Source organism: Osmerus eperlanus, chromosome 9 (genome assembly GCF_963692335.1).
Source record: "Osmerus eperlanus chromosome 9, fOsmEpe2.1, whole genome shotgun sequence".
Taxonomy (NCBI): Eukaryota; Metazoa; Chordata; class Actinopteri; order Osmeriformes; family Osmeridae; genus Osmerus; species Osmerus eperlanus.
The window spans coordinates 2,802,888-2,815,833 of record NC_085026.1 but is presented as its reverse complement, the minus strand read 5'-3'; the positions used below and the strand labels follow the sequence as shown (position 1 = coordinate 2,815,833).

Genomic DNA, 12,946 nt, shown 5'->3' with positions numbered 1-12,946 from the left:
CAGCAAAGAACCAAACAAGTACTCAAACTTCACAATGATTTTTTTTTTACAATTTAAAAAAGAACAAACACACAAGCCTTGGTATTTTTGGAAAAGGGATGTCTGACGCTGCTCAGTTCCATGCCACAGTAATGAAGACATGACGAATTAAATCTGTTCTATATGATCATTTTGGCGTTTGGCACACTTCAATTTCTTCCAATAAGTTTTTTGGCAAATAACATTTAACATAGTTTATTCATATGTGCACATTGCTCTATATGTTAACACAAGCAGTAATCAATAGGAAACACAAGAAGGCTAATGCAGTGTTTTTTACATTTTCTACAAAGGCTTTCAAATAATTTGGCAATAGAAGAAAGCAAGGTGAAATTATTCCACCATGAATGTGACAGCATGTACGAAAGCACAATGGCGTATCGCCCTATGAAGGACGGGCATGATGATGATTACGACTCAGGGGCTTGACTCAACAGCACTCTCTGTTGGGTGGTAGACGGCGGAGGCAGGTCTCTGAGGCTGAGAGATGCCCTGGGCTCCCCCTGTCAGAGAGCAGGAGGACGACGAGCATGCAATGCGTGGTGCTTGATACCTTAGAAGAAGAAGAAAACAAATGATAACCTGATAATCATACACAGTTACGAAAGACTGTGACTACAGTAAATATTTAAGTATACAAACTTTATTTTTCCTCTGTTAACCTGTTAGTTACGTGTTCTGATCACATCATTGTATCTTCCGTTACTCACCATGATCTAGATTTCCTGACGCGGGAGGCCGTGGTTCTCTCCCTGAGGGGAACGTTAGCCAGGAGACTCCTCATTGGCTGGGGAGAGAACACACGCTCCAGATGGGCCCCGTTCAGGTTCAGTGTAAACATGGTGGGTGGGGTCATGTCGAGCTCCAACAGCATTACATTCTCAGCCTGGGAATGACACACAAGAAGAGAGAGAGAGTTAGAAAGAGAGAAAGAAAGAGACAGAGAGGGGGAGGGAGGGAGGGAGAGAGAGGGAGACAGAGAGACAGAGAGAGAGAGAGAGAGAGAGAGAGAGAGAGGGAGGCCTGTTTCAATAATTCAATAATAATTCATTTAAAGATGACAAACTGAGAAAATAAGTTATTTACACAGAATTTACATTTACTCTCACTGAGTACAACTTATAATCAATAAATTACATTTTTAAATGTGTAAAGTGTGTCTGCAGTACACAGTCTGGCATAAACCTGATATCTAGTTGGTGTTCCTGATGCTGCTGCAATCTGGGCATACTGGCTGGTTGGTCTCTTTAATCCCACTACAGACAAAGGTCTTCTCTTGACTTGAGCAGCTTTACTAGTGTAAGGATACAAAAGAGTAAGTAAGCTAGATATCTGAAAGTTAAGGATTAATCCCATGGTTATTCATACAGAATGTAATCAATGTGCAAGTCTATTGTAAAGTGAAAACCGAGGTACAGTTCCCTAGGTTTGCTTACACAATGTTTACTTATCAAACCACTGACCATTCTGAAGGGATGAAGGATCGGAACTTCCACTGGTCCTCCTCACTGTCGAAGCTCAGCCTGTTCATGATCTTGTTCTTCTCCTCGGGAGGTATGAAGTTTTCAATCAAAAGATACCTGAGTAAAGACAGGTATGCAAGCCAAGCTGATCCATGTGATCACCAAGCAATTCGGTACTTCTACTACATGAGACATGGTTGCATACATTGTGTATGGGTGTGTGTTTTAGCTTTCACGTATCATCACTCATGGTTCCTACTCACTTGTACTTCAGTTCTCTTGTCAGTTCATTTTGTGTTTGCTCAAGCTCCTGTCGGGTTATGACGTGTTCGTCACTGACATCTCCAATCTCGGCCTTCACCAACTGCAGCTTGGCGTACAGCTTTAATAGAGAAGGACACGGTGATACATTTCGTTGTCTTAAGATAACAATTTGATGCCTTTAACAAAGAATTGTTAAAAGGGCTATACTTATTTATCAGAAGATTTCTATAGGAGGTATTGTATTGTGTAAGTACCCTAGTGTAAGTACACACCATGATGACATCCTATTGGACACCAGCAAATCAATAATTGTCCCTTACTTAAATTACAGTTATACAGGGATAACAGGCTTGTGCTGGGGAGTCATCGTGTCATATTACCCTCTTCAGCTTCTTGGTCTTGAGATCCACCTCCTGCTGCAGGGATGAGAAGGTCTCCCTCAGTTCCCCAGTCTCCTCGTCCTGATCCAACATCTGCTGCTGGATCTCTCTCTCATGCCTTATCTGAAACACCAAGAGGAGAGTCAACACTCACACACATAGGACACACTCATTGAGGACACACACACACACACAATGCAGAACTGTGATGAATCATGATGAGGATGTTTCCTTACCTGCTCTGCAATCTCCTGCCTCTTTAATTCCAGCATTTTCTGCTGCTCATTGGTGTGGTCAATGATATTCTTTCCTCCTACTAACAACTTGCTCTCCATGGTCTGAAAAGAAGAGAGGTGATGTGTGATTATTGGACTACGTAAGACAAGAGCAGAAAATATAAACTGTATTTAGAGTAACAAGAATGATACAATTATTGTCACCTTAAATTTCTCAATGATTTTTTCAATGGCCTCCTGCTCTTTCTGCATAACCTCCATCACCTTCTCCTTGTCAGCCAAGGGCCTCATCTTCTCCATGGCTCCCAGGTCTGCATTCCCATTGATCCCCTTATGGTCAGTGGCCCCTCCCTTTTTTTTCATGTAATGCTCCACATCCCGCTCCTCCTCTACAGCCTTCCACACCTCCATGTCCCTTTCAAAGGCCGCCTCCTCCTCCAGGCCTGACATGCATCTACTCAGCCTCTTGCTGTTCCTTCTCCTCCTCCTCCTCTCCTTCGCCAACATCCCCCGCTCCTCCAGCTGGGCTTTGAGGCGCATTATCTCCTCCTGAAACTCCCTCAACAGGGCGTCTTTGGGATCCTCGTTGATACGAGGCTTGTTCTTGATGTTCTTGGCTCTGTTGGCGTACCTCAGGGTAGTCAAGGATTCTTCGTAGTTCTTCGAAGCTGGTCCCACGGTAGCTATCATGACGGTCTTGGTGTTGCCCCCCAACGAGTCTTGGAGCAAGCGGGTCAACTTGGAGTCTCTGTATGGGACGTGGGTGCTCTTTCCGTCCACCAGGGCCGAGATCACGTTCCCCAGTGCGGAGAGGGACAGGTTGATTTTGGCAGCTTCCTTCAGACGCTTCCCTTTGGCACCTGTCTTGCTCTGACGTTCGCTGCCAGCCAGGTCGACCATGTTGAGCTTGCCGACACGGATGTGGTCCTCACCATCTGTTCCCATCTCGCTGCACTCCACGGTGATGACAAAGATGGCATGAGACCTCGAGCTGCGCTCGTTCATTTGAGTGAAACCCATAGACCTGGACTGATCCCCAATGTTCATCACATGCTCTATCTCTGTTACATTTTTGGTAACGACTGAGGACAGATCTTTGACGTAAACCCCGTGTTCTGAGTTTTCCTTCAACTCCAGTTTCTTGCTGTTGTCCTTGCGGAGAAGGTCTCTAATTTCTTCCTGATAAATCTCCAGATATGATGCTCTGACCAAATACTGTTGGTTTTGGGACCTTGATATTTGGGTAAAAATATGGTTAAATGAATTTGGGACAATCCCTCTCCTCTCCGGGTCTGTTACAATTCCTTGCATAGTGTATGTTTTACCTGTCCCAGTTTGCCCATAGGCAAATATAGTTCCATTGAAACCTTGCAAAACAGACTCCACAAGAGGTCTCACCGTGTCATCATAAATGTCGCTTTGCTTCGAGTCCCCGTCATACACAGCGTCAAACGTAAATGTTTTCATAAAATCCTCAGGTGGTGCTTTTGGATTTCGAATGGTAATCTGCCCCAGTCTGCCATTCATCTCCAAGATGTTGTCACAGCTCGTTATCTCCCTTCGGTTGAAGGGACGGCATCGGACCACCACCCTGACCGACTCGATGTGTTTTGGTTTAGACATCATTGGTTACAAATAAAGATTTGCTTTAACATTGCAATTATTTCGTAATCTGTAAAGCGATGCTTCAGTCCAGCATCTTGCAGCGTCCAAACACACTACAGGTAAACCCAATTCCATTTGACTATGGTTGTCCCATTGGTCCCATCTAATCACACTAATCACCGATCTGAGATAGGATTTGGTGAGATTCGCCCCATATCCACAAAATTCAGATCCAGATAATTCCGGAGAGGTACTCACCCAAACACCGAGCATCCTTCGGCACGCATGATACAAAGGATGCTGCGATATGCGCCGCCGCGAGAAAACAACTCTGTCATCCCGACCCAGCCCACGTCCCCCGGTACACACCCTGCCTGCACCGTCGCCGCAGACAATGGAAATAAGACATGTGACCAATAGAACGAATTGGATTATGGCTAAAAATCGACACCGTGCGCTCATTATGTCGGATTAATGTACAGTGCGAAAAATCGAGCCAAATATTTCACTTACAAATATACAAGCTGAGATCATTGGTTGAATAATATAATTTATTTCACTGTCTCAAAAATAAATCATACATCACTGCCCAAACCATGGAGTTCGATCTTAAACACATTTTTGGAGGAATCATTTAGTTTATTAAACATACAATAGTCTAACATTTATTAACAATCCAATTGAAGAAAGAACTGTTCACATGCATCTACATTGCATTAGAATTTGCAATAAATGAACAGGCTTGCAGTTTTTTTCTCTGCCAAATCCAAACTCTGGTTAGATTATTGTCAACAGGAAAACAAATTAATAGTGCTCAAAAGTACAAAAACCTATCCAGAACCAATTCCTGGTCATGAATTCCAACATTTGACAAATTGTAAAAAGGTATTTGGATATGCCACTTCTCTTAATTTCAGCTATAGGCACATTCTAGTGGTAAACTGCATGAATTCTATTATATTGTTGTGGCACATGGTTTAGTCACTTGTGAAATTTCTTGCTGGAGTCCTTTGCATGATCAAGCAGTAACTGGCACGGTGTGAAATGATTTCCATAAACGTCTTCAAATCTCTTCATCTTCTCCACAAGTTTGTCGGCACCAAACGAGTCCACAAACCGGAAAGGACCTAAAAAGTATCAAAACAATACAAGGTCAATATCACATCAAATCCCCCCAAAATATTGTTCACAAAACAAAAATATTTTCCACAGGAAATATTGGTTACAATACGATCCTATTGGGTTTTCAAAGTGTGAGACAGTGAGCCTCCCTTCAGAGAACATCAAGTCACCGGGACCTCCCCCATTTTAATAAAATACATTATATTAATTTCATTAATAATAATAATAACAAGAGCACTGTTAAAAATAAATAGTTGCAACCATAAAGGGGTTTGAAAAAGTTTATTTTGAACACAAGTCCTAATAAAATCTCTCAATTGAATACAAATCTATAGTATGTCTGATGGTTATGTAGGTTAATAGATATGATGCTTCAGTTGCCTTGCAGTTTGTATGCTGAATGTTACGACTACCTTTTCTGTGTCTTTAGTTCCTTTAGATTTGTACTATAAAACTCTAGCGGCTTAAACAGCAAACTTTGGTGCTTGGTCTCCAGACGCCTGCGGAGTTTGCAGGGCCTCATGCTATCGTTAACCAGAACCTCTTTACAGACCACATATTGGAACATCGGCTGGCCCTTTCCAAGAAAATCTCAACTTTAAATATACATCGTCATACTTTCTGCACTTTCTGCTGGGTTCGGACATTAGGTCTGTTCGACTTTATGCAGCGCCGGCTGCAGGCGGCTGACTTGAAGCAGTGAATTCTGGTTAGACTTTTTGTCCAACTTGAGACGGCGCCGAGGCTCGTTCACTGTGATGTATCCATCAAAGTACTGTGAGATCGATTCGAGAACTGCCGGCTGGGTAGCCGAGCGCATTTTCTCAAGAGCAACTGCAGGGATTCAAAAAAAATTATCCAAAGACTCGTACCCGGCAGATGAGCGAATCGTTCACCTCCCAACCGTGTCTTCGGATCAATGTTTCGTTCTTCTGCCAACCGTCGTGGTCGCTGTTCAAGTATTGCATGCCGCACTATCTGAGCAAAATACACAGTATCTGTGTACAGATCTCTCAACAGTTCTCTCTACAGTCAGAGCTCGCGCAAGAAGGTGGAACGTAAGGGAGATACCCTTTCCAAAACTTGTAAAGGCCTAATAGTTTGTGAAAGACCCAGAGAAACACACATATCCGACGAGGCAAAATCCCAGACAATTTTGGAATCCCTGCCGGACGCATTTTTTAGGTCTCGAAAAGAGGACATGTCTGGCTAAAAGAGGACGTCTGGTCACCCTACTTGCCTCGGGGAGAATGTCCCTGTACTTACTTGCTTTTTTCAAGCCTCCCCTGAAACTCTTTGGCGCCCCCCAGGGGAGGCGGGCCTCACACTTTGAAAACCCCTGAGTTAGGCTATTAAAGTATGCCAGCATGAATTATTCATAGCTACTTAGAAGAACAATCGTAGCTCAAGGCAGATCACAGATCCCTAGATTTGGGTTTGAATTGAAGAGTTGTGACCAGCAGTGAGGTGGTCTCACCTCCAAGGCAGGGGGGGAAGCCCAGACCAAACACGGCTCCGATGTCCCCCTCCACAGGGTTGTTCAGGATGCCCTCCTGTAGGCACATCACTGCCTCGTTGACGAACCGCGACACCAACCGGTACTGGATGTCTGAGTCTGAAGAGCTGGACATAAGATATAGAATATAGTGAAAGGTTTGACTGACTGCTCAAGTAAAGAATGTATTCATTATGAATAGTCATTTTCATATTTAAGATTAACTGTAGCTGAAGTTGGAGGGCAGGGGCAGTTGTCAACTTACACGGCAGGGTTTGGTTTCATTTTGAATTGCTCCAGAATCTCCTCAATATCAGGGTTGACGTCCTTGTGTTTGAGGCCTGGAGTGTAGACATAGCAGCCCTTTCCTGACTTGCGCCCTATAGACCCCAAAACACAATCCATCATAAAAAGGTGAGGAGGAAGGTATTTTAAAGACGATTGTTTTAAGTTTTTGCTTCCACGCTTCAATGCTGCATTCCTATCAACTTTGAAAGTTATGAATCATTATGAATCAAATGACGACTATCATCGCCCCCCTCTCAGTCCTACGCCCCAGCTAAGAAGATCCCCTACCCGTGAAACCCTTCTCCACCATGGTCTTCAGAACCTCCACATTTCCTCCCCCGAACCGCGAGCCGAAGGCCTTGCCCAGGTCCTCCGCCACGTGGGCGGCCACATCAATGCCCACTTCATCAGCCAGAGTGGCGGCTCCCACGGGGAAGCCGAAGCCTGTGGTGAGGGAGTCCAGCTTCTTAGGGTCCACCCCCTCCTACAAAGGGAGACCAGTTGGTTGATTCAGCCACCGAGCACATTAGAGGCCGCCGGGAGTGCGCCAGTCCCAGAACTCACGAGAATGATGTCCAACCAACAAAGCTCTCCAGAGGGATCTTGTCCATGGCTAAATCCTACTCACCTGAAGCACTCTGACGGCTTCCGCCAGCATAGGAGCCAGACACCTGGTGGTATAGAAACCAGGCCCGTCCTGTGAACGGCAGAGGAAACACAAATCAGACCAAAATATTCACATCAATCGTGAACAAGGCCTGGGATCCAGACCACTCTGCCAGATCATGGTTTCTTTTCTCTGGCAGTCGGGTCTGGCCATCCTCCCATTCAAACTGATTCCCCTCCAACCACAATCTGGTCGGGCCAAACAGGACCTTTTATCTGACATGGGCCGTGTTTAATACAGTGGCCGTACAGAGGAGCGCCATTGAGGCCGTTTCCAAAACAACCAAGATTATGTTTTATCGCGTCTATCCAATTATGTCCAGTTGCACCCAGACATTATGGTCTGCGCACGTTGCTAACGCCCCTTGGAAACCAAAAATGGAACTGAGAGGCTCCAGACTAAAACGCATTTGTGAATTGGTCTGGCGATGCCAGGCTACTGGCAGAGGCATGCCAATGCCAAAAGGGCCAGCCCTATTTCTTTGTTTGAATGGATCATTACCAACAGCCTTGACGGACTCATCACCTCTGTAATTCTACAAGCAGTTTTTGAGGAGACGCTAGTAGCACGCTGACAGGATGTTGTGTGTTCGGCCTCACCCCAACAACTATGATAACCTTCCCCTGCTTCAGGCCCACGGCCACGGCCGCGGCCGTCGTGTCTCTAGAGGTTTGGTCCGTGGTGATGATCTCCAGCAGCTGCATCTTGTCCACTGGAGAGAAGTAGTGCATCCCGATGACCTGCAGTGAGGACGTGACACCGCGCGGTCAGTGAGACCCAGGGATCCTGGCTGTGCAAATCTCTAGGCAGGCAGGCAGCTCAACTTCAGCCTAGCTCTAGGAAACATACCTTTTCTGGGCGCTTGCTAGCAGCTGCAATGTCTTTGATGGGCAGAGCAGAGGTGTTGGTGGCAAATATACAGTTAGGGGAGACCACCTGTCAATTTAAAATGTTACATTTGATTGGTTTAACAGATGCTTTTATCCTGCGCGACACGTAGGGCATATAGTATTACAGTAGTTAATCAAGGACCAGATGTAGGCCATTAGAACTGTATTTCAGTGGTCAGATCCTAGCCACAAAATGGTTGCTGAGCTTTCACGTACCGCCTCCACCTCCTTCAGGACCTTATGCTTGATGCCGAGGTCCTCAAACACAGCCTCCACCACCATGTCTGCCTTCTCAAAGCCGCTGTAGTCCAACTGGCCTTTGAGGTTGGACAATATGGAGTCTCTTTCAAAAGTAGTGATGTTCTTCTTTCTGGCTTTGTCATTTAGGCTGGAAATGAAAGATGGGGCCGTTTCAATGAAGTGTATCAGCTGTGAGGTCATGTTTTAGGAGATTATCGGGGTCTAAAGAATTGTGTTTGAATCCCTTGCCGTAAAAGAATTGTGCCCGTTTCTCACCCCAGTGTGAAAGACCTGATGTTTCATTCTCTACAACCCACCCTTTGTAGACTTGCTGCTCTCCCCTGGCCAGGCCCTGCACAGTGGTGTCCTTCAGGATGGTGTTGATGCCCTTGTCCACAGTCACCTGGGCGATGCCCGCTCCCATCAGTCCTGCCCCCAGGATGGCCAGACTCCTGTAGGAGCACAACCAACAATGCTTACAGCCAACACCTACTATGGTCTTACTATACTTTGGTTAAGTTAACAATTGACTAGAAACCACATGAGAAAATGACTTTTGATCATACAGTACATGCAATGGAATGTTTAAGATTGACTAGAAACCCCATTCGATTTTGAATTGTGATAACACTGTACATGCAATATGAGTGGCTTCCAAACAACATTGCGCTAAACCATTAAACTTACTTCACTTCCTTCTCAGGGACACCAAAGCGGTTCTTCTTACATGCTACTTGGCCATGGTAGAGGCCAACTAGAGCACCTGACTCTGAGGTTCTTGCTAATTGGCCAAAGTTCTTGAATTTCAGAAAATGATTGGTTAGGGTTCATGACAAAAACAAAGAACAGTTTTTCACAGTGGCAATAATAATTGGTGACATTTTAATACCGTTTCATCACATAAGTTTCTGTTTGTCACTCACCTGTGATTCAGCCAAATACCCAGCATCTGGACCCTGTTCCAATCCAGCCTTCACACACTGAAATAGTTATTTTATAACATTAGATGTAGGTAGCTATGACTGTGGAACCAGACAAGGAGTTCCTTGTGAAGCTGTTTGCAGAAACGACTGCAGCCCTACAATAACCACCCAAGAAAACACAAAGCCATCAATTGCACAGCTACAACAATCATTCTCACCTCAATTATTTTCAACGGGGCAGGATACAGTCCCTTGCTCTGCTTCATGACTTTCCCCTGGACAGTGTTATAGATTTGTTTCCGAACTAACTCAAAGCTCATGACGTAGTCTTGGACTTCTAAATGGTGTAAGGAGAGAGAACGGTCACATCAACACAGCACATTTTCTTGGATAACTTTAACGTGAGAACATAGTAGCATATCTCATTCTCTACAGTCACCCACTCTGCATTAAGCCTTTCTCTTTGCTGAGGGGAATTTTCTTGTTGACTATTCCCCTGGCACATTCAACAGCAATCTCCTCAAGGTACTCGATCGTTCTGTCCTCTGGACTCTTCAACCCCGGACCTGAGCAATGTGATGCCAAACATAGACAGTATCACTGAAGCAAGCCATTAATAAGTAGCAAAGAAAAATGAGAGAGAATAAGTCACAAAGACAGCCTTTGTTGATATTAAGAACACTTCTATACCAAGTGGATCTACAAGTTGGTGCACAAGGCCCATCTTCTTGGCTTTATCAGCACGGATGTTTCTCCCAGTCAACATCATGTCGAAGGCACCAGGAACACCCACCTAGGAACATAACCATGTACAAGGCCTTTATCAGCTGGATTTGATTACACATCAAGTATAATGGTAAAAACCACATTACTGATGGTCAGAAACGTGCATTTATCACACATGCTGCGTTGTAGCTGTTGCAATATACAGTTTCTCCCCAAAACAAAGACAAAAGTGTCTGTGAAACTCTATTTTATAAGTTGTTGCACATTGTACTTGATTTCCAGAGGTTTCCCAAATACCAACCATTTTAGGGAGTCTCTGTGTTCCACCAGCTCCAGGTAGGAGGCCCAGCATCACCTCTGGGGTGCCAAGGACCGTCTTCTTGCTCTTGGTGGCAATTCTGTACTGGCAGGCGATGGCAAACTGAAGCAAAAAAATGATGAACGATAAAACAAAGTCTAAAATTGTACTTGTGGAAGCCTTAAAACAAAAGTGCTGCTGATGATTAGGGTTAGTTGTGTCACAGCTTGTGCACAGACTTGTGCTCACCTCTAAACCCCCACCCAGACAGGAGCCATTGATGGCAGCAACCACAGGCTTTGGGGATTTCTCAATCTTCTCAAACATCTTCTGTCCCTCCTGTGAAAGTTTTGTGACCTCCTCTGCACTGTTACATGCCTGGATCATACTGCAATTGACAGACATCACAGTCAAACAGTTGACTTCACAGTAAGCTTTATGGGTCATTCAGAAAATAGCACAAAAGTGGACCCCACTTTTACCAATATGGATATAGTTCAGTAGTAAAGCATTTGAATGCATAAAAGCATCTGCTAAATGATTATATTACTTTAATCAATCAATATGAAAGTGAGGTTTTGGTTTACTTGATGTCAGCGCCGGCAATGAAACAGCCAGGCTTGGAGGAGATGAGGACAGCACTCTTGACAGCATCATTGGCCCATACTTCACTCATCACTTCTGTCATCTCATTTTGCATTTGGATGGACAGTGTGTTGACCTAGGAGAAACATTACACATTCAGGGTTTTTGCATGAACGTTACAATATACAGAAGAAAAAGGAGGATCTTTTACCTTGGAATTTGGGTCATTAATTCGAATGACTGCCACATCATCTTTGATCTCGTAACTGACATGGGTTCTGTCTAATGAAAGAGGATAAACATAGTACATTCATTAAAATAGTCTTACACATTCAGAAAAAATGTTTTCTGTTAATTGGTATGTTGTTACCTGACATGACTGGTGTGACTGAGAAGGTGCGATGTGAGAAACCTGGGCAAAAAAATAAAAAAATACTATTAGAAGTACAATTACAGTCATTAGACTTCACAAGGCAACGGATATAATAAAACCCTTTCTCTGTTTATGAAAGGGAATATCATGTTTGTTTATTCTGGGCAACGCTGATAGGAATTTAAATTCATATGGTCAAGCATTGACCTCAAAATACCCATTCGCTCCCTGTGAACTCTCACCTAGATTCCCCGCCTACAATTGTCTGGAGGCATACAAATGAATGACAATGACTGCGTGGATTTAAACAGTTCAAAGCCATTTGGGTAGTCGAGGCTAAGTGACAGTTTACAGCTGCAACAGTAGTAGATAGAGCTAACATACAAATGTAAAGAAATGCACAGCTCTAGTACACACACCAAGTTAGCTGCTAATGCTAGATAGCAGCTAGTCCTAAATGGGACAACCGGCTAACTACAGACAGTAATAGCGAGATACCCGGCTAACTAACTAGGTGGGTTCGAAGACCATGCTCGAGTTGAGCTGGGACATTGCTAGAAGCTAGCTTCCAAAGTTTAGGCTAGTTATGCAAAGGCTAAGAAAACAAAAACCACGAATTGATAGGCTAATTATGAGCTAACCAGTTGTCATTGTCAAGCAAATATGCCACTGTAGCTAGCAGATGTCCTACATGATTAGCGATAATACGTTTACATAGTCTGGCTATCACAAACATCTTAAACTTGAACGACAAGGAACATGCCATTTGTACCTGAAAGAAGGGCATATCTCCTTGCTGTTATCCTAGATAACGCACCCAGAGCACGTACACTTGCCATCTTGGGAGGTCAAGAACAAACCTATCTGACAACCGGAAGGCACTAGATTCAGATTCCGCATCACATGGTCCTCTATATAAAAAAACATGAACACAAGGTGGCAGCCAAGGCTAAGAAATCGAGTGCTAAACTTAACAAATATCTGAATTTAGCGTTAAGTATAGTATAAAGCTCTAGTTCCTACATACTGATCAGGACAGGTACCCCAAAAAGCTTGTCAAGGATGCAATAACTTAGCTACAGCACACTGATGGCATTCAAAATGCTAACAGACAACTTGTGGTGTGTTGGGTCTTTATCATAGAAACCTAAAAAGTGGGTGTAAAGTGTTAAATGGATAAGGTCTACAGTTGTTTTTGTTGTTGAGGTACCACATGGCCCGCAAAGAAAGCAGTATCCAACTCCAGTTTGAGCTGTCAGATCACACGAAGGTGGGCCATGTCAAAGGAGGCGTGTCCATTTATAATAGACAGCAAAATAGTCCAATGAGATTTAAGAAGTCCCCTAGCAACC

General features: G+C 44.1%; 2 protein-coding genes across 2 annotated transcripts; both read right to left on the bottom strand.

Moving 5' to 3' along the window:
* Positions 1-74: 74 nt before the first annotated feature.
* LOC134026165 (kinesin-like protein KIF3B) lies at positions 75-4,290 on the bottom strand. The gene is made up of 8 exons (XM_062468654.1): positions 2,587-4,290; positions 2,383-2,484; positions 2,147-2,269; positions 1,766-1,884; positions 1,503-1,619; positions 1,225-1,333; positions 750-925; positions 75-592 (listed from the first exon to the last, which is right to left on the bottom strand). The coding sequence occupies exons 1-8, from the start codon at positions 4,006-4,008 to the stop codon at positions 457-459; spliced, it is 2,304 nt and encodes a 767-aa protein (XP_062324638.1). The 5' UTR covers positions 4,009-4,290; the 3' UTR covers positions 75-456.
* Positions 4,291-4,520: 230 nt separating this feature from the next.
* On the bottom strand, positions 4,521-12,499 carry hadhab (hydroxyacyl-CoA dehydrogenase trifunctional multienzyme complex subunit alpha b). The gene is made up of 20 exons (XM_062469386.1): positions 12,367-12,499; positions 11,592-11,633; positions 11,433-11,503; positions 11,224-11,357; positions 10,886-11,024; positions 10,640-10,759; positions 10,303-10,405; positions 10,056-10,178; positions 9,831-9,949; positions 9,613-9,669; positions 9,377-9,486; positions 9,007-9,141; positions 8,666-8,837; positions 8,409-8,495; positions 8,159-8,299; positions 7,521-7,589; positions 7,181-7,376; positions 6,870-6,984; positions 6,587-6,732; positions 4,521-5,114 (listed from the first exon to the last, which is right to left on the bottom strand). Exons 1-20 carry the CDS (start codon positions 12,431-12,433, stop codon positions 4,969-4,971), a joined length of 2,292 nt encoding a protein of 763 aa, XP_062325370.1. The 5' UTR covers positions 12,434-12,499; the 3' UTR covers positions 4,521-4,968.
* Between the last annotated feature and the right edge of the window lie 447 nt (positions 12,500-12,946).

Excerpts from the sequence above, each read along its gene's own strand:
- LOC134026165 (XM_062468654.1), bottom strand. The coding sequence starts at position 4,008 with ATGATGTCTAAACCAAAACACATCGAGTCGGTCAGGGTGGTGGTCCGA. Across the intron at positions 2,485-2,586 it reads AAATCATTGAGAAATTTAAG|ACCATGGAGAGCAAGTTGTT; the intron begins GTGACAATAATT and ends TCTTCTTTTCAG. Across the intron at positions 2,270-2,382 it reads GGCAGGAGATTGCAGAGCAG|ATAAGGCATGAGAGAGAGAT; the intron begins GTAAGGAAACAT and ends TTGGTGTTTCAG.
- hadhab (XM_062469386.1), bottom strand. The coding sequence starts at position 12,433 with ATGGCAAGTGTACGTGCTCTGGGTGCGTTATCTAGGATAACAGCAAGG. Across the intron at positions 11,634-12,366 it reads GAGATATGCCCTTCTTTCAG|GTTTCTCACATCGCACCTTC; the intron begins GTACAAATGGCA and ends TTTTTTGCCCAG. Across the intron at positions 8,300-8,408 it reads CTAGCAAGCGCCCAGAAAAG|GTCATCGGGATGCACTACTT; the intron begins GTATGTTTCCTA and ends TCCTCACTGCAG.